Source organism: Scyliorhinus canicula, chromosome 18 (assembly GCF_902713615.1).
Source record: "Scyliorhinus canicula chromosome 18, sScyCan1.1, whole genome shotgun sequence".
NCBI classification, from domain to species: Eukaryota; Metazoa; Chordata; class Chondrichthyes; order Carcharhiniformes; family Scyliorhinidae; genus Scyliorhinus; species Scyliorhinus canicula.
In genome coordinates this window covers 66,471,067-66,497,424 of record NC_052163.1, presented here as the reverse complement: position 1 = coordinate 66,497,424, position 26,358 = coordinate 66,471,067, and the positions used below count along the sequence as shown (strand labels likewise).

The 26,358-nt window shown below is 49.4% G+C and overlaps 1 protein-coding gene across 2 annotated transcripts in view; it reads right to left on the bottom strand.

Moving 5' to 3' along the window:
* The window catches only part of LOC119953299 (baculoviral IAP repeat-containing protein 7-like), an 87,874-nt gene extending 61,971 nt beyond the window's left edge, over positions 1-25,903 (bottom strand). For both annotated transcript variants that reach the window (XM_038777426.1, XM_038777427.1), the window contains exons 1-2: positions 25,067-25,903; positions 4,726-4,825 (exon numbers count right to left, since the gene is read on the bottom strand). In XM_038777426.1, coding sequence (XP_038633354.1) covers positions 4,726-4,825; positions 25,067-25,856 — 890 coding nt within the window. In that variant the 5' untranslated portion in view covers positions 25,857-25,903. The remainder of the gene's footprint in view (positions 1-4,725; positions 4,826-25,066) is intronic.
* Between the last annotated feature and the right edge of the window lie 455 nt (positions 25,904-26,358).

Sequence of the window (26,358 nt, the reverse complement as noted above, 5' to 3'; positions counted from 1 at the left end):
CCACATTATAGGAAGGATGTAATTGCACTGAAGTGGGTGCAGAGAAGATTCACCAGAATGTTGTCTGGGAAGGAACATTTAAGTTATGAAGAGAGTTTGGATAGGCTTGGGTTGTTTTCTCTGGAGCAGAGAAGACTGAGGGGTGACCTGATTGAGATGCACAAGATTATGAGGGGCGCGGACAGGATGGATGTGGAGCAGCTGTTCCCCTTAGTTAAAGGGTCAATCACGAGGGGACATGAGTTCAAAGTGAGGATTGGGAGGTTTAGGGGGGTTTTGAGGAAAAACATGTTTACCCAGAAAATGCTGACGGTCTGGAATGCACTGCCTGGGAGGGTGGGAGAGGCAGGTTGCCTCACATCCTTTAAAAAGTACCTGGATGAGTACTTGGCACTTCATAACCTTCAAGGCAATGGCTAAGTGCTGGCAAATGGGATTGGGTGGGCAGGTCAGGGACTTCCATGGTCGGTGCAGACTCATGGGCCGAAGGACCTCTTCTGCACTGTCGTATTCTGTGATTCTATGAGGTTAGGTGAGAGTGATTATCCTTGACATCAAGGCAGCATTTGACATAGTATGGAATCAACGAGCCCTGGCTAAACTGGAGTCAATGGGAATCAGGGGGAAACTCTCGGCTGGTTGGAGTCATACCTGGCACAGAGGAAGATGGTTGCAGTAGTTGGAGGTCAATTATCTCAACTCCAGGACATCACTGCAGGTGTTCCTCAGGGTAGTGTCCCAGGCCTAACCACCTTCAGCTGCTTCATCAATGACCTCCCTTCCCTCATAACGTCAGAAGAGGGGATGTTTGCGAATGGCTGCACAATGTTCAGCACCATTCACAACACCTCAGATAATGAAGCAGCAAGACCTGGACAATATTCAGCCTTGGGCTGACAAGTGGCAAGTACATTCACGCCAAACAAGTGCCAGGCAACGACCATCTCCTACGAGAGAGGATCTAACCATCGCCCCATGACATTCAATAGCATTAGCATCGCTGAATCCCCCACAATCAACATCCTGGGGGATACCATTGATCAGAAGCTGAACTGGACTAGCTATAATAATACGGTGGCTACCAGAGCATGTCAAAGGCTAGAAAACCTACGGCAAGTAACTCACCTCCTGACACCTCCCAAAGCCAGTCCACCATCTACAAGGCACAAGTCAGGAGTGTAATGGAATACTCACCACTTGCCTGGACCAGTGCAGCTCCAACAACACTCAAGAAGCTCCACACAGGTGGCACGGGATTGGGGGGGCTTTGTAGGTATAACATTAATGGTCTGGTGAGGAGGGTGAAAGCGGATCTGACAAGGTAGGATGTCTCCCTCTGTTGCTGGCAGGTCGGGTACAGGCAATTAAAATGACCACGTTGCCGCGATTCTTGTTTATTTTTCAGTGTCTGCCAATCTTCCTGCCAAAGGCATTTTTCAAGGAGGTTGAAAAGATGATTACCTCGTTTATATGGGGGAAGGAAGGTGGCTAGGATTAGGAAGGTTTTTTTAAAAAAATCGAGAGTACCCAATTATTTTTTTCCAATTAAGAGGCAATTTAGCGTGGTCAATCCACCTACATGGCACATCTTTTGGGTTGTGGGGGCGAAACCCACGCAAACACGGGGAGAATGTGAAAACTCCACATGGAGAGTGACCCAGAGCCGGGATCGATCCTGGGACCTCGGCGCCGTGAGGCAGCGGTGCTAACCACTGTGCCACCGTGCTGCCCAGGATTAGGAAGGTGCTATTGCAGAGAAGACGGCAGTAAGGGGCCTGGGTCTTCCGAATTTATTATATTATTACTGGGCGACGAGCACAGAGAAGGTGAGAAGCTGCGATAGAGGGGGCCTCCCAGTGGGTTAGAATGGAGGAGAGTCTGTGTAGGGGGTTGGGACTGAAGGCATTGGCAACATCGATGGCCCTGGGGAAATAATCAGGGAGTCTAGTAGTAGCGACGTTGAAAATCTGGAGGCAGTTGTGCCACCACTTTAGGCTGGGGAAGGGGTGGAGGGAAATGCCGATTCAGGGGAATCACAGATTTGAGCCAGAGAAGTGGGATGGCAGTTTTACGGAGATGGAAGTCAGGGCATTAAAGGATTTGTTTCTAGGGGGCCGGTTTGCGGGATTGAAGGAGCTGGGGCGAAGTATGGGTTGGGGCAGGGGGAAATGTTTAGGTATATGCAGGTCCGAGATTTTGCGAAGAAGGAGATACAGAGCTTTCCAGTGGCGCCGTTGGAGGAGGTGCTGAAGACAGGGGGACTGGAGAAGGGGATGGTGTCGGCGATTTATGGGGTGATTCTGGGAGAAGAGAAGGCAGCGCTGGAGGGGATTAAGGAAAACTGGCAGGAAGAGTTGGGAGAGGGCATAGAGGAGGGATTGTGGTGTGAGGTGCTCGGAAGGGTGAATGCCTCAATGTGGTGCGCAAGGTTGGGGCTAATACAGCTGAAGGTGGTGCACAGGGCATATCTCACAAAGGCGAGAATAAGCTGACTCTTTGAGAGGGTAGAGGGTATTTGTGAACGTTGCGGGGGGCCTGCAAACCACCTTCATATGTTTTGGTCCTGTCCAAAGCTGGAGGGGTATTGGAGGGAGGTGTATTGGAGGGAGGTGTTCAGGGTGATTTCGAAGGTGGTACATGTGAGGCTTGAGCCAGGTCCTCTAGAGGACAAATTTGGGGTATCGGATTGGTCGGGGATGGAAGCGGGTGCGGAGGCAGATGTTTTAGCCTTCGCCTCGCTGAACGCCCAGAGGCGGATCCTGTTGGTATGGAGGTCACTTTCTGGCGTGGCGGAGGGGGATCTGTTGGAGTTTTTAAACACTCAAGAAGGTGAAGTTTGAGTTGCGAGGAACAAAGAACAAAGAAAAGTACAGCACAGGAACAGGCCCTTCGGCCCTCCAAGCCCGTGCCGACCATGCTGCCCATCTAAACTAAAATCGTCTACACTTCCTGTGTCCGTATCCCTCTATTCCGATCCTATTCATGTATTTGTCAAGATGCCCCGTAAATGCCACTATCGTCCCTGCTTCCATCACCTCCTCCGGCAGCGAGTTCCAGGCACCCACTACCCTCTGTGTAAAAAACTTGCCTCGTACATATACTCTAAACCTTGCCCCTCGCACTTTAAACCTATGCCCCCTAGTAATTGACCCCTCTATCCTGGGGAAAAGCCTCTGACTATCCACTCTGTCTATGCCCCTCATAATTTTGTAGACCTAAAGAAGGAAGGATAGAAGGGTTCTACAATTCATGGACTTTATTTATTATGCACTTTTGAGTGCATAATAATAGGATGACATCGAACATTGGGAGGATGTGTATGTTGTTGGTGACTATGTAAGGGTGGATGGTGAATTTCTAAATCCATTTCTTTGATGTTTGTATTCAAAATGTTGAGGGTTGTTTGCGGGGTTGGTGGGAGGAAATAATTGTTGACCAGGGGATTGACATTGGGCTAGATTCTCTGCCGACGCAATGCTCCATTTTGCCGGCAGCCCAGGGGTTTCCCAACGGCGTGGGGCTGCTCTACAATGGGAAACCCCACTGACCGGCTGGCGTAACGGAACATCCCGCTGGCAGGATGAAACAGAAATGTGGTGCAGCGGGGCGGAGAATCCAGCCCATTGTATTTGTAACTGTTGATTGTTTGTTGGTGGGTGTAAATTTGGATGAAAATGTAAAAAATGAGAATTAAAATATTTTTTAAAAAAGCTCCACACCATCTGGGAGAAAGCAGCACACACGATTGCTCCCCCTTCTGCAAACATTCAAACCCCCCACCACCTTCAAACAGTGACAGCCATTTAAACCATCGACAAGGTGGACTGCAGCAACTCACCAAGGTTCCTCAGAAAGCACCTTCCAAACCCACAACCACTACCATCCAGAAGGACAGGAGCAGCAGATACCTGGGAACCCCATCACCTGGAGGTTCCCCTCCAAGTCACTCACCACCCTCACCACCGTCCTTCACTGTCGCTGGGGCAACATCCTGGAACACCTTAACACCACTGTGGGTGTACTTGCACCTCAAGGACTACAGTGGTAACTCACCACCACCTTCTGAAGGGCAACCGGGGAATGCTGGCTTAACCAGCGATGCTTCTAAACTCCATCGAGTACAGGCCTAGAGTCCTCATCAGCTCCTTATATGACAGGGCCTTCATTCCCGGGGTCCCTCCTCGGAACCCCCCCCCGCTCTTGTATTCTAGCCCTCTCAACATGAACGCTTACATTGCATTTGCCTTCTTAACTGTTGACTGAACCGGCACGTTAACCTTAAGGGAATTCTGAACTCGGATTCCTAAGTCCCTTTGTGCTTCACATTTCCAAAGCCTTTCCCCATTTAGAAAATATTTCATGCCTCTGTTCTTCCTGCCAAAGTGCAAAACCACACCCTTTTCTGCATTGTATTCCATTTGCCCCTTCATTGCCCACCCTCCCAGCCTATCCAAGTCCTGCATTCCCCTCTGCTTCCTCAATACTACCCGTCCTTCTGCATATCTTTGCATCACCTGCAAACCTAACAAGAATGCCCTTAGTTGCTTCTTCCAGACTGTTAATGTATATTGTGAATAGTTGTGGTCCCAGTCACACACAGTCAAACACACTGCCACTCACACAACACAGGGTGACATGCGTACACAAAGGCAGAACACAGCTAACATAGAGTGTCACGCTCAGATACAGAAACACACGTCTTGTTAAGCTGTTGGTAGTCAGTACCGTGGAAACCATTTTGCGTGTTCCATCCATGGATCATCTCCCACCTCCCAGTTTCGGAGCTCCCCGTCGCAATGAAAACATTTCACGTTGTCATGGTGACCTGTAAGGCAAGAAATGTCCAGAAAGTAATTTGGGTGATTCAATGAGAACGATCTCCAGAGAGCCAGCTCCGCAGGCTCTACCCACTAACACTGCTGCTGCTGATCTCCAGAGTGACAGCTCCGCAGGCTGTACCCACTGACGCTGCTGCTGATCTCCAGAGAGACAGCTCCGCAGGATATACCCACTAACACTGCTGCTGCTGATCTCCAGAGTGACAGCTCCGCAGGCTGTACCCACTAACACTGCTGCTGATCGCCAGAGAGACAGCTCCGCAGGCTGTACCCACGAACACTGCTGATCTCCAGACAGCTCCGCAGACTATACCCACTAACACTGCTGCTGATCGCCAGAGAGACAGCTCCGCAGGCTGTACCCACTAACACTGCTGCTGCTGATCTCCAGAGAGACAGCTCCGCAGGCTGTACCCACTAACACTGCTGCTGCTGATCTCCAGAGAGACAGCTCCGCAGGCTGTACCCACTAACACTGCTGCTGCTGATCTTCAGAGAGACAGCTCTGCGCTGTACCCACTAACACTGCTGCTGATCTCCAGAGAGACAGCTCCGCAGGCTCTACCCACTAACACTGCTGCTGATCTCCAGAGAGACAGCTCTGCAGGCTGTACCCACTGACACTGCTGCTGCTGATCTCCAGAGACACAGCTCCGCAGGCTGTACCCACTAACACTGCTGCTGATCTCCAGTGAGACAGCTCCGCAGGCTGTACCCACTAACACTGCTGCTGATCTCCAGAGAGACAGCTCTGCAGGCTGTACCCACTAACACTGCTGCTGCTGATCTCCAGAGTGACAGCTCCGCAGGCTACACCCACTAACACTGCTTCTGATCTCCAGAGAGACAGCTCCGCAGGCTGTACCCACTAACACTGCTGCTGCTGATCTCCAGAGTGACAGCTCCGCAGGCTGTACCCACTAACACTGCTGCTGATCGCCAGAGAGACAGCTCCGCAGGCTGTACCCACGAACACTGCTGATCTCCAGACAGCTCCGCAGACTATACCCACTAACACTGCTGCTGATCGCCAGAGAGACAGCTCCGCAGGCTGTACCCACTAACACTGCTGCTGCTGATCTTCAGAGAGACAGCTCCGCAGGCTGTACCCACTAACACTGCTGCTGATCTCCAGAGTGACAGCTCTGCAGGCTGTACCCACTAACACTGCTGCTGATCTCCAGAGAGACAGCTCCGCAGGCTGTACCCACTAACACTGCTGCTGATCTCCAGAGAGACAGCTCTGCAGGCTGTACCCACTAACACTGCTGCTGATCTCCAGAGAGACAGCTCTGCAGGCTGTACCCACTAACACTGCTGCTGCTGGTCTCCAGAGAGACAGCTCTGCAGACTGTACCCACTAACACTGCTGCTGCTGATCTCCAGAGACACAGCTCCGCAGGCTGTACCCACTAACACTGCTGCTGATCTCCAGAGACACAGCTCCGCAGACTATACCCACTAACACTGCTGCTGCTGATCTCCAGAGAGACAGCTCCGCAGGCTCTACCCACTAACATAAGAACATAAGAACATAAGAACTAGGAGCAGGAATAGGCCATCTGGCCCCTCGAGCCTGCTCCGTCATTCAATGAGATCATGGCTGATCTTTTGTGGACTCATCTCCACTTTCCGGCCCGAACACCATAACCCTTAATCCCTTTATTCTTCAAAAAACTATCTATCTTTCCCTTAAAAACATGTAATGAAGGAGCCTCAACTGCTTCACTGGGCAAGGAATTCCATAGATTCACAACCCTTTGGGTGAAGAAGTTCCTCCTAAACTCAGTCCTAAATCTACTTCCCCTTATTTTGAGGCTATGTCCCCTAGTTCTGCTGTCACCCGCCAGTGGAAACAACCTGCCCGCATCTATCCTATCAATTCCCTTCATAATTTTAAATGTTTCTATAAGATCCCCCCTCATCCTTCTAAATTCCAACGAGTACAGTCCCAGTCTACTCAACCTCTCCTCATAACCAACCCCTTCAGCTCTGGGATTAACCTAGTGAATCTCCTCTGCACACCCTCCAGCGCCAGTACGTCCTTTCTCAAGTAAGGAGACCAAAACTGAACACAATACTCCAGGTGTGGCCGCACTAACACCTTATACAATTGCAACATAACCTCCCTAGTCTTAAACTCCATCCCTCTAGCAATGAAGGACAAAATTCCATTTGCCTTCTTAATCACCTGTTGCACTTGCAAACCAACCTTCTGTGACTCATGCACTAGCACACCCAGGTCTCTCTGAACAGCGGCATGCTTTAATATTTTATCGTTTAAATAATAATCCCGTTTGCTGTTATTCCTACCAAAATGGATAACCTCACATTTGTCAACATTGTATTCCATCTGCCAGACCCGAGCCCATTCACTTAACCTATCCAAATCCCTCTGCAGACTTCCAGTATCCTCTGCACTTTTCGCTTTACCACTCATCTTAGTGTCATCTGCAAACTTGGACACATTGCCCTTGGTCCCCAACTCCAAATCATCTATGTAAATTGTGAACAATTGTGGGACCAACACGGATCCCTGAGGGACACTGCTGCTGCTGATCTCCAGAGAGACAGCTCCGCAGGCTGTACCCACTAACACTGCTGCTGCTGATCTCCAGAGAGACAGCTCTGCAGGCTATACCCACTAACACAGCTGCTGATCGCCAGAGACACAGCTCCGCAGGCTATACCCACTAACACTGCTGCTGCTGATCTCCAGAGAGACAGCTCTGCAGTCTATACCCACTAACTCTGCTGCTGCTGATCTCCAGAGTGACACCTCCGCAGGCTATACCCACTAACACTGCTGCTGCTGATCTCCAGAGAGACAGCTCCACGCTATACCCACTAACACTGCTGCTGCTGATCTCCAGAGAGACAGCTCCGCAGGCTGTACCCACTAACACTGCTGCTGCTGATCTCCAGAGAGACAGCTCCGCAGGCTGTACCCACTAACACTGCTGCTGCTGATCTCCAGAGAGACAGCTCCGCAGACTATACCCACTAACACTGCTGCTGCTGATCTCCAGAGAGACAGCTCCGCAGGCTGTACCCACTAACACTGCTGCTGATCTCTGATGTGTTGGGTATGCTGGGTCAGCGAGGACTGCGTTTACTGGAGCAGTGAGTGAGACAGGCTTCCAAAACTTGAAGAAATGCAACTCTATTTTATTGAACTCTTAACTATTAAACATACTTCAACTGTGGGTTGACACTATGCTGAGTTGACTGGAGACCTGAGGCTAACCTGACCATGACTATCTTACTACCACATGGTGGATGTTCGTGTTGTTGCTCACGGGCTCTGGCTGTCTCAGAGGCTACATCCCAAGAGAGCGGGAAAACTAGTGCCCTCTGGCTTTATAGTGGCCGTGTCCTGTCTGTTGATTGGCTGCTGTGTTCTGTGTATTCATTGGTCATCCTGTGAGTCAATGAATGTCTGTCTGTGCACCATCATATACGTGTGTGTATATTATGACATCTCCCCCCTTTAAAAAAATGTGTATATGTCAATAAATAGTGAGCGTGTGTATGAGCCTGACTATGTACAAAGCATGTGAGTGTATTTACATGAGTATGAGCCTGACTATATACAAAATATGTGAACGTATTTACATGGGAAGGTGTCGAGTGCAAATAGAGTGGAAACAACAATTAGGAAGAAACAATATGTACAGATGTGTTAACGAAGAACAAGGCAATGCAACATTCAGTCTATAAATTCAGTCTCTGTGGCGGGCGACGAATTCTGGTTGACCGCCTCAAGGGAGGGTCAGGGGCTGCCTGCTCTGCAATGGGCGGAGCTTTCTCCAATGTAGAGGATGGCAGAAGAAGCGGCAGATCGGTGACCTTTTGGAAGGGTGTGCCCTGAGGAATCAGCAGGCAAGGTGGGACATCACGTTCAGGTGGCGAGCGTGGAAGCAGCCACAGTGCCCGCCTATTACGCCGAAGAAAAGAGCCATCATGCATGCGAATGAGAAATGATCTGGGGGTCATTTGCTTGACCACCACAGCTGTGGCAGACCAGCCACCGTCAGGTAGCTGAACACGAACTCGGTCAGCAGGGACCAGAGCAGGGAGATCTGTGGCGTGGGCATCATAGGCCGACTTGCATTGGGCCCGAGACTGTTGCATTCTTTGCAGGATCGGAAAATTGTCAAGGTCCAGGATGTGGATAGCCGGCACCGTCGTCCGGAGCGTGCGGTTCATTAGCAGTTGTGCTGGGGACAGGCCAGCAGTCAAGGGAGTCGCCCTGTGGGCTAGCAGCGCCAGGTTAAAATCTAAACCCGGATCAGCCGCTTTACACAGCAGTTGTTTGACAATGTGTACCCCTTTTCAGATTTCTCATTTGACTGGGGGTAGTGGGGGCTCGAGGTGACATGCGTGAAATTGTATCGTCGGGCAAAATCGGTCCACTCCTGACTGAAGAAGCACGGGCCATTATCAGTCATGACCGTAAGTGGAATGCCATGACGGGCAAAGGTTTCTTTGCATGCCCTGATGACTGTCGCTGATGTGAGGTCATGCAGTCTGACCACCTCGGGGTAGTTAGAGTAATAATCCACAATGAGGATGTAGTCCCGGCCTTTTGCGTGGAAGAGATCAATGCCAACCTTGGTCCATGGGGACGACACCAGTTCATGCGGCTGCAAAGTCTCTTTTGGCTGAGCCGGCTGGAACCGTTGGCACGTTGGGCAATTTAGAACAGTGTTGGCGATGTCCTGATTGATGCCAGGCCAATATACTGCCTCACGGGCTCGCCGGCGACACTTTTCCACCCCCAGGTGACCCTTGTGGAGCTGGCCAAGGACGAGCTCTCGCATACTCTCTGGTATTACTATCCTGTCCAGTTTCATAAGTATGCCATCGACCACTGCCAGATCGTCATTTATATTATAGAACTGTGGGCACTGGCCCTTTTGCCAACCATCTGTGAGATTGCGCATGACCCGTTTACTCTGATCCTTGGCCATTTCTTGACGAATCTGTACGACCCGTTTGTAAGTGGCCGGAAAGTTGGATGCGCAGAACTCAACATGGGCATCGATCTGGCAGACGTCGTCCGACTGCTCGCACAGCGTGGTGATGGAGCAGGAGAGTGCATTGGGCAAAATGAGCTCCTTGCCCGGGGTGTAGACCAGATCGAAATCATAGCGTTGGAGTTTGAGGAGGATACGTTATAGGCGTGGGTCATACCGTTGAGGTCCTTCTGTATGATGTGAACCAATGGCCTGTGGTCCGTTTCGACCGTAAACTTGGGGAGTCCATACACGTAATCATGGAATTTGTCAATCCCTGTGAGGAGGCCCAGGCACTCTTTCTCGATTTGAGCATAGCGCTGCTCAGTAGGTGTCATGGCTCTAGATGCATATGCGACTGGGGCCCAGGAGGAGGATTCGTCGCGCTGGAGGAGTACTGCCCCAATGCCAGCCTGGCTCGCGTAGGTGGAGATCTTCGTCTCCTTGGCGGGGTCGAAGAATGCCAGTACCGGGGCCTTGGTGAGTTCCGCCCTGAGCTCACGCCACTCTCGCTCATGAGCGGGGAGCCACTGGAAGTCGGTGGTTTTCTTTACAAGATTGCGGAGAGCTGTGGTGTGAGATGCAACGTTGTAGATAAACTTCCCAAGGAAGTTGACCATCCCTAGGAAGCGGAGGACCACCTTCTTGTCCTCCTGTGTCTTCATAGCATTGATCGCCGACACCTTATCTGCATCTGGCTGCACACCGAACTGCGAAATATGGTCGCCGATGAACTTTATTTCTGCTTGACCGAACGAGCATTTGGCTCTGTTGAGTCGGAGGCCATGCTCGTGGATCCTCTGGAACACCTGCTTGAGGCGATCGATGTGTTCCTGCGGAATTGTGGACCAGACAATGATGTCATCGACGTACACTCGCACCCCCCTCAATGCCCTCCATCATTTGCTCCATTATTCGGTGGAACACCTCCGAGGCAGAGATGATGCCAAAGGGCATCCGGTTGTAACAATAACGACCAAACTTTAGAGCAGAGCTTTCGACTGGATGCGTCCAGTTGTATCTGCCAAATCCCCTTGGAGGCATCCAGCTTCGTGAAAAACTTGGCGTGAGCCATTTCGCTGGTGAGCTCTTCGCGCTTAGGGATGGGGTAGTGTTTCCTCATGAAGTTACGGTTCAAATCTTTGGGGTCGATACAAATGCGCAGTTGCCCTGACGGTTTTTTGACACAAACCATGGAGCTAACCCAGTCCGTGGGTTCCGTGACCTTAGAAATGACGCCCTGGTCCTGGAGGTCTTGCAGCTGCTGCCTGGTCCTTAAGGGGTGCATGAAACACAGGTGTGGCATTCGGTTTCAGAAGAATCTTGTATGTGTAGGGGAGCATGATCAGACCCTCGAAGATGCTGTGGTATCGTGCTATGATATCGTTTAATTGGGTTTGGAAGTTGGCATCTGGTGAGGCTGATGCCTCAGCGGGTAACATGGAGTGAACCCGCTGCACAAGATTCAGGATTTTGCAGGCCTGAGCACCGAGCAAGGAAGCTTTGTTGGACCCTACAATTTCGAAACGCAGGGTGGCTCTTGAAGAACGATGAGATACCACAAGCTGGCATGAGGCACTGGCAGAAATGGCATCGCCATTGTCGTCGAGAAGCTGGCAGGCCGATGGAAGGATGTTCGGCTTGACGTGGATGGTATCCAGGTCAGACTGCGAAATGAGGTTCGCTGAAGCGCCGGTGTCCAGCCTGAAGCGCATGCGGGATATGTTGTCCGTAAGGGTGGCACACCACTCGTTGTCCGTATCAATGCTCATCACTGGGAGGGGTTTAGCCTTTTCTGCCAAAAGCATCGTATGCTTGATGATGATGCCCACCTGGAATGGGGATGCGAGATCCTAGGTGTCGGGATCTCCAGAGAGACAGCTCTGCGCTGTACCCACTAACACTGCTGCTGCTGATCTCCAGAGAGACAGCTCCACAGGCTGTACCCACTAACACTGCTGCTGATCTCCAGAGAGACAGCTCCGCAGGCTGTACCCACTAACACTGCTGCTGCTGATCTCCAGAGAGACAGCTCCGCAGGCTGTACCCACTAACACTGCTGCTGCTGATCTCCAGAGAGACAGCTCCACAGGCTGTACCCACTAACACTGCTGCTGATCTCCAGAGAGACAGATCTGCAGATTATACCCACTAACACTGCTGCTGATCTCCAGAGAGACAGCTCTGCAGTCTATACCCACTAACACTGCTGCTGCTGATCTCCAGAGAGACAGCTCCACAGGCTGTACCCACTAACACTGCTGCTGATCTCCAGAGTGACAGCTCCGCAGGCTGTACCCACTAACACTGCTGCTGCTGATCTCCAGAGTGACAGATACGCAGGCTATACCCACTAACACTGCTGCTGCTGATCTCCAGAGAGACAGCTCCGCTGGCTGTACTCACTAACACTGCTGCTGCTGATCTCCAGAGAGACAGCTCCGCAGGCTGTACCCACTAACACTGCTGCTGCTGATCTCCAGAGAGACAGCTCCGCAGGCTGTACCCACTAACACTGCTGCTGATCTCCAGAGAGACAGCTCCGCAGGCTGTACCCACTAACACTGCTGCTGAATTCCAGAGAGACAGCTCTGCGCTATACCCACTAACACTGCTGCTGATCTCCAGAGAGACAGCTCCGCAGGCTGTACCCACTAACGCTGCTGCTGCTGATCTCCAGAGAGACAGCTCTGCGCTGTACCCACTAACACTGCTGCTGATCTCTAGAGAGACAGCTCCGCAGGCTGTACCCACTAACACTGCTGCTGCTGATCTCCAGAGAGACAGCTCTGCAGGCTGTACCCACTAACACTGCTGCTGATCTCTAGAGAGACAGCTCCGCAGGCTGTACCCACTAACACTGCTGCTGATCTCCAGAGAGACAGCTCTACAGGGTATACCCACTAACACTGCTGCTGCTGATCTCCAGAGACACAGCTCCGCAGGCTGTACCCACTAACACTGCTGCTGCTGATCTCCAGAGAGACAGCTCCGCAGGCTGTACCCACTAACACTGCTGCTGATCTCCAGAGAGACAGCTCCGCAGGCTGGACCCACTAACACTGCTGCTGATCTCCAGAGTGACAGCTCCGCAGGCTGTACCCACTAACACTGCTGCTGCTGATCTCCAGAGAGACAGCTCTGCGCTGTACCCACTAACACTGCTGCTGATCTCCAGAGAGACAGCTCCACAGGCTGTACCCACTAACACTGCTGCTGCTGATCTCCAGAGTGACAGCTCCGCAGGCTGTACCCACTAACACTGCTGCTGCTGATCTCCAGAGACAGCTCCGCAGGCTGTACCCACTAACACTGCTGCTGATCTCCAGAGAGACAGCTCCACAGGCTGTACCCACTAACACTGCTGCTGCTGATCTCCAGAGAGACAGCTCCACAGGCTGTACCCACTAACACTGCTGCTGCTGATCTCCAGAGAGACAGCTCCGCAGGCTGTACCCACTAACACTGCTGCTGATCTCCAGAGTGACAGCTCCGCAGGCTGTACCCACTAACACTGCTGCTGCTGATCTCCAGAGTGACAGCTCCGCAGGCTGTACCCACTAACACTGCTGCTGCTGATCTCCAGAGACAGCTCCGCAGGCTGTACCCACTAACACTGCTGCTGATCTCCAGAGACACAGCTCCGAAGGCTGTACCCACTAACACTGCTGCTGATCACCAGAGAGACAGCTCCGCAGGCTGTACCCACTAACACTGCTGCTGATCTCCAGAGTACAGTAAGAAGTCTTACAACACCAGGTTAAAGTCCAACAGGTTTGTTTCAAACATGAGCTTTCGGAGCACGGCTCCTTCTTCAGGTGAAAGCTCCAGAGTGCCAGAGCTCCAGATCTCCAGAGTGACAGCTCTGCAGGCTGTACCCACTAACACTGCTGCTGATCTCCAGAGAGACAGATCCGCAGGCTCTACCCACTAACACTGCTGCTGCTGATCTCCAGAGACACAGCTCCACAGGCTGTACTCACTAACACTGCTGCTGCTCATCTCCAGAGAGACAGCTCCGCAGGCTATACCCACTAACACTGCTGCTGCTGATCTCCAGAGAGACAGCTCTGCAGACTATACCCACTAACGCTGCTGCTGATCTCCAGAGTGACGGCTCTGCAGACTATACCCACGAACACCGCTGCTGATTTCCAGAGAGACAGCTCCGCAGGCTGTACCCACTAACACTGCTGCTGATCTCCAGAGAGACAGCTCCGCAGGCTGTACCCACTAACACTGCTGCTGCTGATCTCCAGACAGACAGCTCCGCAGGCTGTACCCACTAACACTGCTGCTGATCACCAGAGAGACAGCTCCGCAGGCTGTACCCACTAACACTGCTGCTGATCTCCAGAGTACAGTAAGAAGTCTTACAACACCAGGTTAAAGTCCAACAGGTTTGTTTCAAACACGAGCTTTCGGAGCACGGCTCCTTCTTCAGGTGAAAGCTCCAGAGTGCCAGAGCTCCAGATCTCCAGAGTGACAGCTCTGCAGGCTGTACCCACTAACACTGCTGCTGATCTCCAGAGAGACAGATCCGCAGGCTCTACCCACTAACACTGCTGCTGCTGATCTCCAGAGACACAGCTCCACAGGCTGTACTCACTAACACTGCTGCTGCTCATCTCCAGAGAGACAGCTCCGCAGGCTATACCCACTAACACTGCTGCTGCTGATCTCCAGAGAGACAGCTCTGCAGACTATACCCACTAACGCTGCTGCTGATCTCCAGAGTGACGGCTCTGCAGACTATACCCACGAACACCGCTGCTGATTTCCAGAGAGACAGCTCCGCAGGCTGTACCCACTAACACTGCTGCTGATCTCCAGAGAGACAGCTCCGCAGGCTGTACCCACTAACACTGCTGCTGCTGATCTCCAGAGAGACAGCTCCGCAGGCTGTACCCACTAACACTGCTGATCTTCAGAGTGACAGCTCCGCAGGCTGTACCCACTAACACTGCTGCTGCTGATCTCCAGAGAGACAGCTCCGCAGGCTGTACCCACTAACACTGCTGCTGCTGATCTCCAGAGAGACAGCTCTGCAGGCTATACCCACTAACACTGCTGCTGATCTCCAGAGACACAGCTCCGCAGGCTGTACCCACTAACACTGCTGCTGCTGATCTCCAGAGAGACAGCTCCGCAGGCTGTACCCACTAACACTGCTGCTGCTGATCTCCAGAGAGACAGCTCCGCAGGCTGTACCCACTAACACGGCTGCTGATCTCCAGAGTGACAGCTCCGCAGGCTGCAGCCACTAACACTGCTGCTGCTGATCTCCAGAGTGACAGCTCCGCAGGCTGTACCCACTAACACTGCTGCTGCTGATCTCCAGAGAGACAGCTCTGCAGACTGTACCCACTAACACTGCTGCTGATCTCCAGAGTGACAGCTCTGCAGATTATACCCACTAACACTGCTACTGCTGATCTCCAGAGTGACAGCTCCGCAGGCTGTACCCACTAACACTGCTGCTGATCTCCAGAGTGACAGCTCTGCAGACTATACCCACTAACACTGCTGCTGATCTCCAGAGAGACAGCTCCGCAGGCTGTACCCACTAACGCTGCTGCTGCTGATCTCCAGAGAGACAGCTCTGCGCTGTACCCACTAACACTGCTGCTGCTGATCTCCAGAGAGACAGCTCCGCAGGCTGTACCCACTAACACTGCTGCTGCTGATCTCCAGAGAGACAGCTCCGCAGGCTGTACCCACTAACACTGCTGCTGCTGATCTCCAGTGAGACAGCTCCGCAGGCTGTACCCACTAACGCTGCTGCTGATCTCCAGAGACACAGCTCTGCGCTGTACCCACTAACACTGCTGCTGATCTCCAGAGAGACAGCTCTGCAGACTATACCCACTAACACTGCTGCTGCTGATCTCCAGAGAGACAGCTCCGCAGGCTATACCCACTAACACTGCTGCTGATCTCCAGAGTGACAGCTCCGCAGGCTGTACCCACTAACACTGGGGCTGCTGATCATCACTGGAACACAAGGAAGCTAAAAAAAAAATTCTCATTTCAGGTCTTTTCACATTCAGCCCTCTCTCTGTTGTTCTGTGTCAATATCTCCCCCAAATGTGATCATTCCAGAAGAATTTGACTCTCAGCTATTCATCTATGGGGGAATCACAGGTAAGACCAAACAGTCCTTGCCCAATGCGAATCTGTCATTAGTCAGGGGAACACAGGTCAGAAGGGGGTGCTTGGCAGGGCAAATAAGTGGTATGGTTTGGGGGAGACTGGAGGAAGGGATGGTGGCACTTTACCCACTGAATTTGGTTTAAAGGTGCTTTAACTGGCCCAAATTAGCAGTGATATGAAGAGAGAAAATATTTCCTGTGGGAGATCTGTGTGTGTTGGGGTGAGCAGTTCTGGCTTGTTGGCAGATCTACATTGTCAAGAGGATCTGTCTGCTGTGTGTGTGAATATGTGTTGCGTGTGTGTGGTCTGTATGTTGTGTTTGTGTGTGCGGTCTGTGTGTGAATATGAAATGAAATGAAAATCACTTATTGTCACAAGTAGGCTTCAAATGAAGTTACTGTGAAAAGCCCCTAGTCACCACATTCCGCCGCCTGTTCGGGGAGACTGGTACGGGAATTGAACCGTGCTGCTGACCTGCCTTGGTCTGCTTTCAAAGCCAGCGATTTAGCCCAATGTGCTAAACCAGCCCCTGGGAATATGGGTGTGGGTGTGAATATGGCCATGTGTCTGATCTGTGTGTGGGGTCTGTATGGTGTGTGTGAATATGGGCATGTGTGTGATCTGTGTGCGTATGAATATGTGTGAGAACATGTGTGTGGGTTTATGTGTTGTGCGTGCATGTTTGTATGAGGGTGTGTGTGTTTGTGTGGGGTGATTGATGTGTAAGTGTGTGTGTGTGTGTGTGTGTGTGCCGTGCCTGTATGTGTGAGGGTTGCTGTATGCTGTGTGTGTGTTAAGTTCCTAAACACTTTCCCTGGCAATATCAGCCGTGTGTGTAACAAAGGATAGATAACGCTGGACACGTGTCTGTTGATTGACACACATTTCATCTGTTAAAATTCAAGGGACCTGTCAGAGGTACAGCCCCCTCATTGTAAATCAAACACACACTTTTTGGTGATCCCAGCATCAACTGCCCACGTATTTCACAGCTCCACACCCTTAACTTTGCCTCTCTCTCCCACTGTTGCCAGTCATGTTCACAGTCTCTTCCGGTTGGATTTCTAACCTCCTTCTCTTGTCCTGATGTTTAGCCGTTTTGGAAAATTTCAAAATGAACCCTTTCTGGAAAATGTTTTCAACATTACCCATTATTGTGGGCGAGGCAGTATAAAATTGCCAAGTAAACTGATCTCTTTATACCAGATTCTGTGGCCTGGGGAACACTTCACACACACTGCCCAATGATATAATGCAATTCAAACAGAAAGCTTCCAGAACTCGGGTCCAGAAATTACAACTCCAGCATCAAACTTATAGACTTGCACTTATGTAATGTCTTTTACAATGCCAGGATATTCCAAAGTGCTTTATATCCAAAGAAATGGTATCTTGCTGTTGTAATATGGGAAACACGGCAGTCAATATACACGCAACAAGCTCCGTAACCTGTTTTGTGATGTTAATTGAGGGATGAATATTGGCCAGGACACAGGGGAGAACAATTCCTTCAAAATAGCGCTGTGAGGTATTTTACACTCACCGGTGAGGATACACGTGCCTTGGTTTAATGTCTCATTTGAAAGACAACACCTCTGACATTGCGGAACTCCCTCAGTGCTGCATAAGTTTAAGTGTAAGAGATTTAGAACAGAGGGCGGCAACATCCACTCACACAGAGAGAGCTGTGAGTCGAGAGAATTCACTGCCTGAGTTAGGATTGAGGCAGAAACTGTGTTAAGATTGAAGATTAGGTTGGAGATGTGGATGACTGTATGTGGGGACAGGGCAGGGAAATGTTCTCATTGAAAGGTAGAGCACAGAACGAGGCCACATAATAATAATCTTTATTACTATCACAAGTAGGCTTACATTAACACTGCAATGAAGTTACTGTGAAAAGCCCCCAGTCACCACATTCCGCCACCTGTTCGGGTACACTGAGGGAGAATTCAGAATGTCCAATTCACCTAACAAGCACGTCTTTCTGGACTTGTGGGAGGAAACCAGAGCACCCAGAGGAAACCCACACAGACACGGGGAAACATGCAGACTCCATATAGACAGTGACCCAAGCCGGGAATCGAACACGGGTCCCTGGAGCTGTGAAGCAACAGTGCTAACCACTGTGCTACCATGTCGCCCATTTAGCCCATTGTGCCTGTTGTCATTGTTGAGTCTGTAACGGCTGTGTCAAACAATGATCCAATTAATCCCGCACCCCTTCTCTTTCCTCATAACCCTGTAATATTCTCCCTGCAGTTAATTATCCAATTCTCTTAAAAGTTATTGAATCTGCTTCCACTACCCATTCCTGCATCCAGAACAAACCAGCTCACTGTATGAGAAATGTGTCTTGATGTCGCCACTGGTTCTTTTGTTTGGGTTCTCTGGTTACTGATTGTCTGGTGACTGATTACTGGTTACTATGTCTTCTACGTACTGTTCCCTCTGATTCTCTGGTTAGATTTCTGGTTACTGTGGTTACTTTTCCCTCTGGTTACTGATTACCCGCTTCTGTGGTTACTGTACCCTCTGGTTACTGACACTCTAGTTACTGTGGTTATTGTGTTATTTGGTTAAATTACTGGTTGCTGTGGTTACTGATTCTCCAGTTACTGTGTTGTTTGGTTAGATTACTGGTTACTTTCTCATCTGGTTATTGAATCTCTGGTTACTGATTACTGGTTACTATGTCCTCTGATTACTGATCCTCTGGTGCTCTGGTTAGATTACTGGTTACGATAGCTAATGAGCCCTTTGGTTATTGATTTTATGGTTTTCTGGTTACTGATTACTGGTTACTGTGCCCTTTGGTTAGATTATCGGTTACTGTGGTCACTGTGTCCTCTGGTAAGGAATCCTCTGATTCTCTGGTTACTGATTACTGGATTAGTGCGGTTACTGTATTTCTGGTTCTCTGGTTAGATGTCTGGTCACTTGGGCTACTGTGTCCTCTGGTTACTGATTCTCTGGTTACTGTGGTTACTGCGTTGTTTGGTTAGATTATTGGTTATTTTGGTTGCTGCGTCACTTGGTTACTGAATTTCTGGTTACTGTGGTTACTGTGTCCTCTCATTACTAATCCTCTGGTTCTCTGGTTAGGTTACTGGTTATGGTGGTTACTGTGCCTTCTGGTTACTAATTTTATGGTTTTCTGGTTACTGATTACTGTGCCCTTTGGTTAAGTTATTGACCACTGTGGACACTGTGCCCTCTGGTTACCAATCCTCTGGTTCAATGGTTATTGGATTACTGTGGTTACTGTATCCTTTGGTTCTCTGATTAGATTCCTGGTCACTGTGGTTACCATGTCCTCTGGTTACTGATTCTCTGGTTACTGTGGTTACTGTGTTGTTTGGTTAGATTAATGGTTACTTTGGTTATTGTGTCCCTTGGTTACTGAATCTCGGGTTACGGTGGTTACTGAGTCCTCTCATTACTGATCCTCTGGTTCTCTGGTTAGGTTACTTGTTACGGTGGTTACTGTGACCTTTGGCTAGATTATTAATGACTGTGGTCACTGTACCCTTGATTACCAATCCTCTGGTTCTCTGGTTACTGACTACTCGATTACTGTGGTTACTGTATCCTCTGGTTAGATTCCTGGCCACTGTGGTTACTGTGTCCTCTGGTTACTGATTCTCTGGTTACTGTGATTACTGTCTCCTTTGGCTAGATTATTGGTTACTGTAGTTACTGTGTCCTCTGGTTACTGATTCTCTGGTTACTGTGATTACTGTCTCCTTTGGCTAGATTATTGGTTACTGTAGTTACTGTGCCCTCTGGTTACTGATTACTTTGTCCTCTGGTTACTAAATCTCTTGTTCTCAGGTTACTGTGCCCGCTAGTTACTGATTACCTGTTACTGTGTCCTCTGGTTACTGCTTTTCTGGTTCTCTGGTTACTGTGGTCACTGTTCTCTTTCGTTATATTACTGGTTACTGTGGTTACTGTATCATCTTGCTACTGATCCTCCGGTTCTAGATACATAGAACAGTACAGCACAGAACAGGCCCTTCGGCCCTCGATGTTGTGCCGAGCAATGATCACCCCACTCAAGTCAACGTATCCACCCGATACCAGTAACCCAACAACCCCCCCCATTAACCTTATTTTTTAGGACACTAAGGGCAATTTAGCATAGCCAATCCACCTAACCCGCACATCTTTGGACTGTGGGAGGAAACCAGAGCACCCGGAGGAAACCCACGCACACACAGGGAGGACGTGCAGACTCCGCACAGACAGTGACCCAGCCGGGAATCAAACCTGGGACCCTGGAGCTGTGAAGCATTTATGCTAACCACCATGCTACCTGCTGGTTATATTACTGGTTACAGTGATTACTGTGCCTTCTGGTTACTGATTCTATGGTTTTCAGGTCAGAAATTACTTGTTACTGTGGTTACTGTGTCCTTTGGTTAGATTACTGGTGACTCTGGTTACTCTGCCCTCTGGTTACTGATTCACTGGTTCTCTGGTTTATTCTGGTTTAAATTAAAGTTTAAAAAATATTTAACATAAAACCTATCTATTGGTCAGAGTCATTACTCCTGGGGTGAAGTATCCTTTTCTCGCAGTTTTACAAATTGAAAAATTGTGTAGGGTCTGGTCCGATATCCTAACAGTGTACACACATCCCCAGGTTTATCTTTTCCTACCCCCGGTTAAAATTATACATTTTAGTTTATATTGCTCTCCTTGTTCTTCCTACCAAAATGTATCATACATTAAACATCTTTGCATTAAATTTCATCAACCATGTGTCTGCCCATTTCACCAGCCTGCCTATGTCTTCCTGAAGTCTGTTATCATTTTCCTCATTTGCTCATTACATTTCAGAATTCAGTGTCACCTGTAATAACTCCAGTTATTAATATATATCAAAGAGCAATGGTCCCAATACTGACTCCTGGCGAACACCACTCCACCCTCTCTGAAAAAGAACTGTTCACAAATTATCTTTGCTTCCTGTCCGTCAGCCAGTTTTGTATCCATGTTGCCACATCCTGTTTTAATTTCAGGGGCTTTAATTTTGCTAACAAGTCCATTATTCGGTACTTTGTCAAATGCTTTTGAAAGTCCATATACACAGCATCAACTGTGGTACCCTCATCAACCCTCGATATTACATGAATTAATTCAAACAAGTTCACTAGAGATTTGCCTTTAACAAGTTTATGCTTTCATTTATTAGCCCCTCAATCTCCAAACATCAATTCATTTTCTCCCATATTAAAATTCCCCACCACTGATGTTCGACTGTGTGGCCTGTAGTTATTGGGTTTATCCCTTTTTTAACAGGGGTGTGATTATTGCAGGTTTCCTGTTCACTGGCACCGCTCCCATTCCCAAGGAGATTTGGAACGTTGTGGCTAAACTCTCAACACTTTCCCCCTTAGATCCCTCTGTAATCTAGGGTGCATCCCATCTGGACCTGGTGACTTTTTTGCCTCAAGTATGACCAATCTATTCTGTTCTTCTGGTTTGTCGATTTTTATCTGATTCAATGTTGATACTGCCTTCTCCTTTACAGACACAAAGTATTTATTTGATACCTCAGCAAAGAACAAAGAACAAAGAAAAGTACAGCATAGGGGCAGGCCCTTCGGCCCTCCAAGCCTGCGCCGACCATGCTGCCCTTCAAAATTAAAATCTTCTACTCTTCCGAGGTCTGTATCCCTCTATTCCATCCTATTCATGTATTTGTCAAGATGCCCCTTAAACGTCACTATCATCCACGTTTCCACCACCTCCTCCAGCAGCGAGTTCCAGGCACCCACCAGGTCCTCTAGCTCTCATCCCTCACATCCCATCACCCCGCAGCTGTCAATCACCAGACCACCTCCACAGCTCTATGACTATGTCTGTGACCAACCCCCAATTGGGGACCCCAATGCCATCTTCGATGCTCCCCAAGCCCACTCACCTAGCACTATGCACACTACCAATGAGATATATAACAATGGCAAGTCTTACAATGCTGATGATAAGAACACTCATCTGAAATTCACTTTGAAAAACCTGCTGCTCTTACAGCCCTATGAAAGTGTCAATCAGAAACACACATTATGTTATCAATAACAGAACCATTTCCTCACCCAGACTCTTAATCTTGTCCAAATAAACATAACTTGAAAATATCAAAGAAACAATAACTTATTATTACCTCACAGGTTAGCTCAGTTAAGACGTCTATCAATCAAAGCAACGTGGAGAAGAAGGCATACAGGACACTACAGAATGGAAGCGTACAAAGCACTTCACTTCAGCCTGTGAAAACAGACTTCCTGCAGATCTAATCGACTAGTGAGCCTTACAGGTCAGCCAAACATTCATAATGAGGCCATCTGGGAACTGTATCAACAGAATCAACTGGACAGGCATCTGTTTCTCCAGATAGCCTGAACACTTAATTTCCCAGAATTAAATCCAGCACTTCTTCCACCCCCCATATAAAGTTACACAGATTAAGAAAGTGGCATGGTGGCACAGTGATAGCACTGATGCCTTACAGCATCAGGGACCCAGGTTCAATTCCAGCCTGGCGTGACTGTCTCTGTAGAGTTTGTACATTTTCCCTGTGTCTGTGTGGATTTCCTCTGGGTGCTCCAGTTTCCTCCCACAGTTCAAAGATGTGCAGGTTAGGTAGATTGGTCATGTTCAATTGCCCCTTAGTGTTCAAAAGCTTAGGTGGGATCGCGGGATAGGATGGGGCATGGGCCTAGGTTGAATGCTCTTTCCAGAGATTAGGGCAGATTCAATGGGCTGAATGACATCCTTCTGCACTGTAGGTCACAGAATCAGAACCACAGAAAAATACAGTGCAGAAAAGGCCCTTCGGCCCATCGAATCTGCACCGCTGCTGAAAGGCGATCTGCCAATCCTAATCTCAATTGCCAGCACTTGGCCCATATCCTTGAATGTTAAGACTTGCCGAGTACTCATCCAGGTACTTCTGAAAGGATGTGAGGCAATCTGTCTCTACCATCCGCCTAGGCAGCGTGTTCCAGACCACCACTCTGTGGGTAAAAAGGTTTTTCCTCAAATTCTCCCCAGAACCGCCTACTCCTCACGCCTACGCCTACTTGAACGTGTCATGTCGTAACCAACCCTTCAACTAAGGGGAATAGCTGTTGCCTATCCGCCCTGTCCATGCCCCTCATAATCTTGTACAACTCGATCAGGTCACCCCCTTAGTCTTTCCTGTTCCAGCGAAAACAACCCAAGTCTATCCAACCTCTCTTCATAACTAAAATGTTCCGTCCCAGGCAACATCCTGGTGAAACGCCTCTGCACCCGCTCCAGTGCGATCATATCCTTCCTATAATGTGGTGACCAGAACTGCACACAGTACTCTAGCCGTGACCTCACCAATGTTCTACATAACTCCAACAGGCCTTCCTTAATGTGGCGACTAGGGGCTTTTCACAGTAACTTCATTGAATCCGACTTGTGGCAATAAGTGATTATTATTATTGATTGATAAAGGTATATTCCGTTCTCACCACCCTATTAACCTGCCCTTCCCCTTCAGAGATCTTTTTACAAACCAACCAAGGTCTCTTTGTTCCTCAGGACTTCCCAGTGTGATGCCATTCATTGAATATTCCCTTGTCAAATTGTTCCATCCAAAGTGTAACACTGCACACTTTTCAGGGTTAAATTCCATCTGCCACTTTTCTGCCTACCATCCTGTCTATATCTTCCTGTAATCCAAGCCTCTCAGCCTCACTGTTAACCATCAGCCTATCTTTGTGTCATCCACAAACTGACTGATCCTACCCTCCACACAGTCATCTATGTCATTTTTAAAAGTGAGAAATAATAGGGGAGCCAGCATAAAGCCCTGTGGTACGCCACTGGACATTGGCTTCCAGACACTAAAGCAGCCGTCTGTCATCACCCTCTGTTTCCTACAGCTGAGAGCTTTGAATCCACCCTATCTACTCCCCCTGGTTATTGACCTCTCAGCTGACAAAAATAACTTCTTTACATCCACTTTATCTCAGCCTGTTATAATGTTATACACCTCAATTAAATCGCCCCTAGGTTCCCAGTCCACAATCAATGTAGATTTCGCCAATGTAAAATTCTTCAATCTTGACAGTATCCTCATAAATCTCGATGGTATTCTTCCTACTGCAATCACCTGCTTCCTGTAATGTGGTGACTAGAACTGTACACAGTAACTCTGAGCAGGGTTTGCCAGAGTTTCCCAACTCTTAGAATCCATAGATTCTGCAGTGCAGAAGGAGGCCATTCAGCCCATTGAGTCTGCACCAACCCTCCAAAAGAGCACCCTATACCTAGGCCCACTACCCTATCCCTGGAACCCTGCCTAACCTGCACATTCTGTGCATTCTTGTATGCTTCAATTCTGTGGCTTGTCTAATAATGACAAGTGTCCTGTATGCCTTCTTAACCACGTTATCTATGTGTCCAGCCACCTTCAGGAATCTGAGAACGCACATTCTTATGAGCCTCTGTTGACCTACATTTCTCAGTTCCGACCATGTATTGCGTATTACCTTGTCTAGTTTGCCCTCCATGGGCAGCACGGTGGCGCAGTGGGTTAGCCCTGCAGTCTCACGGCGCCGAGGTCCCAGGTTCGATCCCGGCTCTGGGTCACTGTCCGTGTGGAGTTTGCACATTCTCCCTGTGTTTGTGTGGATTTTGCCCCCACAACCCAAAGATGTGCAAGGTAGGTTGATTGAACACGCTAAATTGCCCCTTAATTGTAAAAAATGAATTGGGTACTCTAAATTAAAAACAAAAAAATAGTTTGCACTCCACAAATGCATTAGCTCACACTTCTCTGGATTGAATTCCATTTGCCAATTTTCTGCCCACCTGGTCAATTTATTGATATTTTTCTTCCTCACATGATCACTTTTTATATCCTTATCATACCACTTCTCACTTTTCAATATTCAAGTTCATTTGCTGATTACATTCTGCAGGATTACTAATGCCTTCCTGTATTTTCAGTCATATCACAGTCTTCCGCTGTATCTATACCCAACCCCCATTTTGAAGAGGCGCTGAGCTTACCTGTGTAGAAGAATCCGGCATGGGCCAGTTGTGGTGGTTGGATCGTGTTGCTAGCCGGCCAGTTCTCGAAGGTTCTCAGTCTCGCCTCCTCTGCCTCCATCTCCACATTGACTGGTGGTGCTGCATCCTCCATGCTCATCCGCTGGAGCTGGCTAATAACCTGCCCATCCACTGTGTCGGCCTCTTGCCGCTTCAGGCCAGGGTCAGCACTGACCTTGTTCAGGTCATAGTCAAGGTCAAAGGCAGAGGTGCGAGAGGGGCAGCACTTCACCCTTTCCAACCTGGGCTGTCTGACTGGTGACCAGCGTCTGAAGATGGCTCCATGGAAACACAGGTTGCGGTCGGAGTGCTGCTGGAATATCCTCTGGCTCCTGACTTCTGGCCTCGGATACCAGGAGCCTTGGAGAGGGTCAGGTACATACTCACTGTTCAACCAGCCTGCTCCTTCAGTAATGGCACGACTAGCCCCCAGATCCTCATACCCATTGGGATCAGCCAGCACAAAGATCTTAGAGGCTGCATGGGGCTGACTACAATCCCCAAAGGCTCCTCCACCCAGCGACGACATCCCCACTGCCACTCCAGCTTCCAGACCATGGGGTTGGTCACCTGGACAATGCAGCACAACCTTGGCCAACCTATGGGACAGCGAGGGTTCACCTTTGCTGGGGAATTGCTCACAGATCCCAATTCTATATGGGTCGGAAAGGGTTGTTCTACCCCTTTTTGCACTCTCCCTCTCTGCGAACCTTGCCTGAGCATTCTCCCTGTCCACACGCTCCCTCTCCATCCTCCCCCTCTCTGCATTCACTGACTCTGCGCTCCCTCTAACCTCACTCCCACTCACCTCACCGCCTCTCACCTCACTCCCCCTCCCTCTACTCCCCACCTCCAAACCCCTCCTCTCCTTATGCCCACTCTCCACAGTCTCCCTCCCCATATCCCCTCCCCACACACTCACCCAATCCTCACTCTCCATCCTTTCCAGTGCGAGTTTCTGGTTCCAGCTTTAAAACATCTTTGAAATAACCAGATGAGAATGAATGAGTGGAGAAAGCGAGGCCAGCCTCAAAGCATTGGGCAACTTTTGATCATGGCAAACAGCTTCCAATAACCCTTCTAACGACTGCACTTGTTCACGCCAGAATCACGTGTAACCTCCTTTTACCGATGTCACTCAGTACAAAGGGAAGACAAATGTACAGAAACCCACCGCCAAAGACGCTACTTAAAGCTAAATAGTGCACCTAATCGTGCCTTTCCACTGGTTACAGCTCAGAATCCTATCCCCC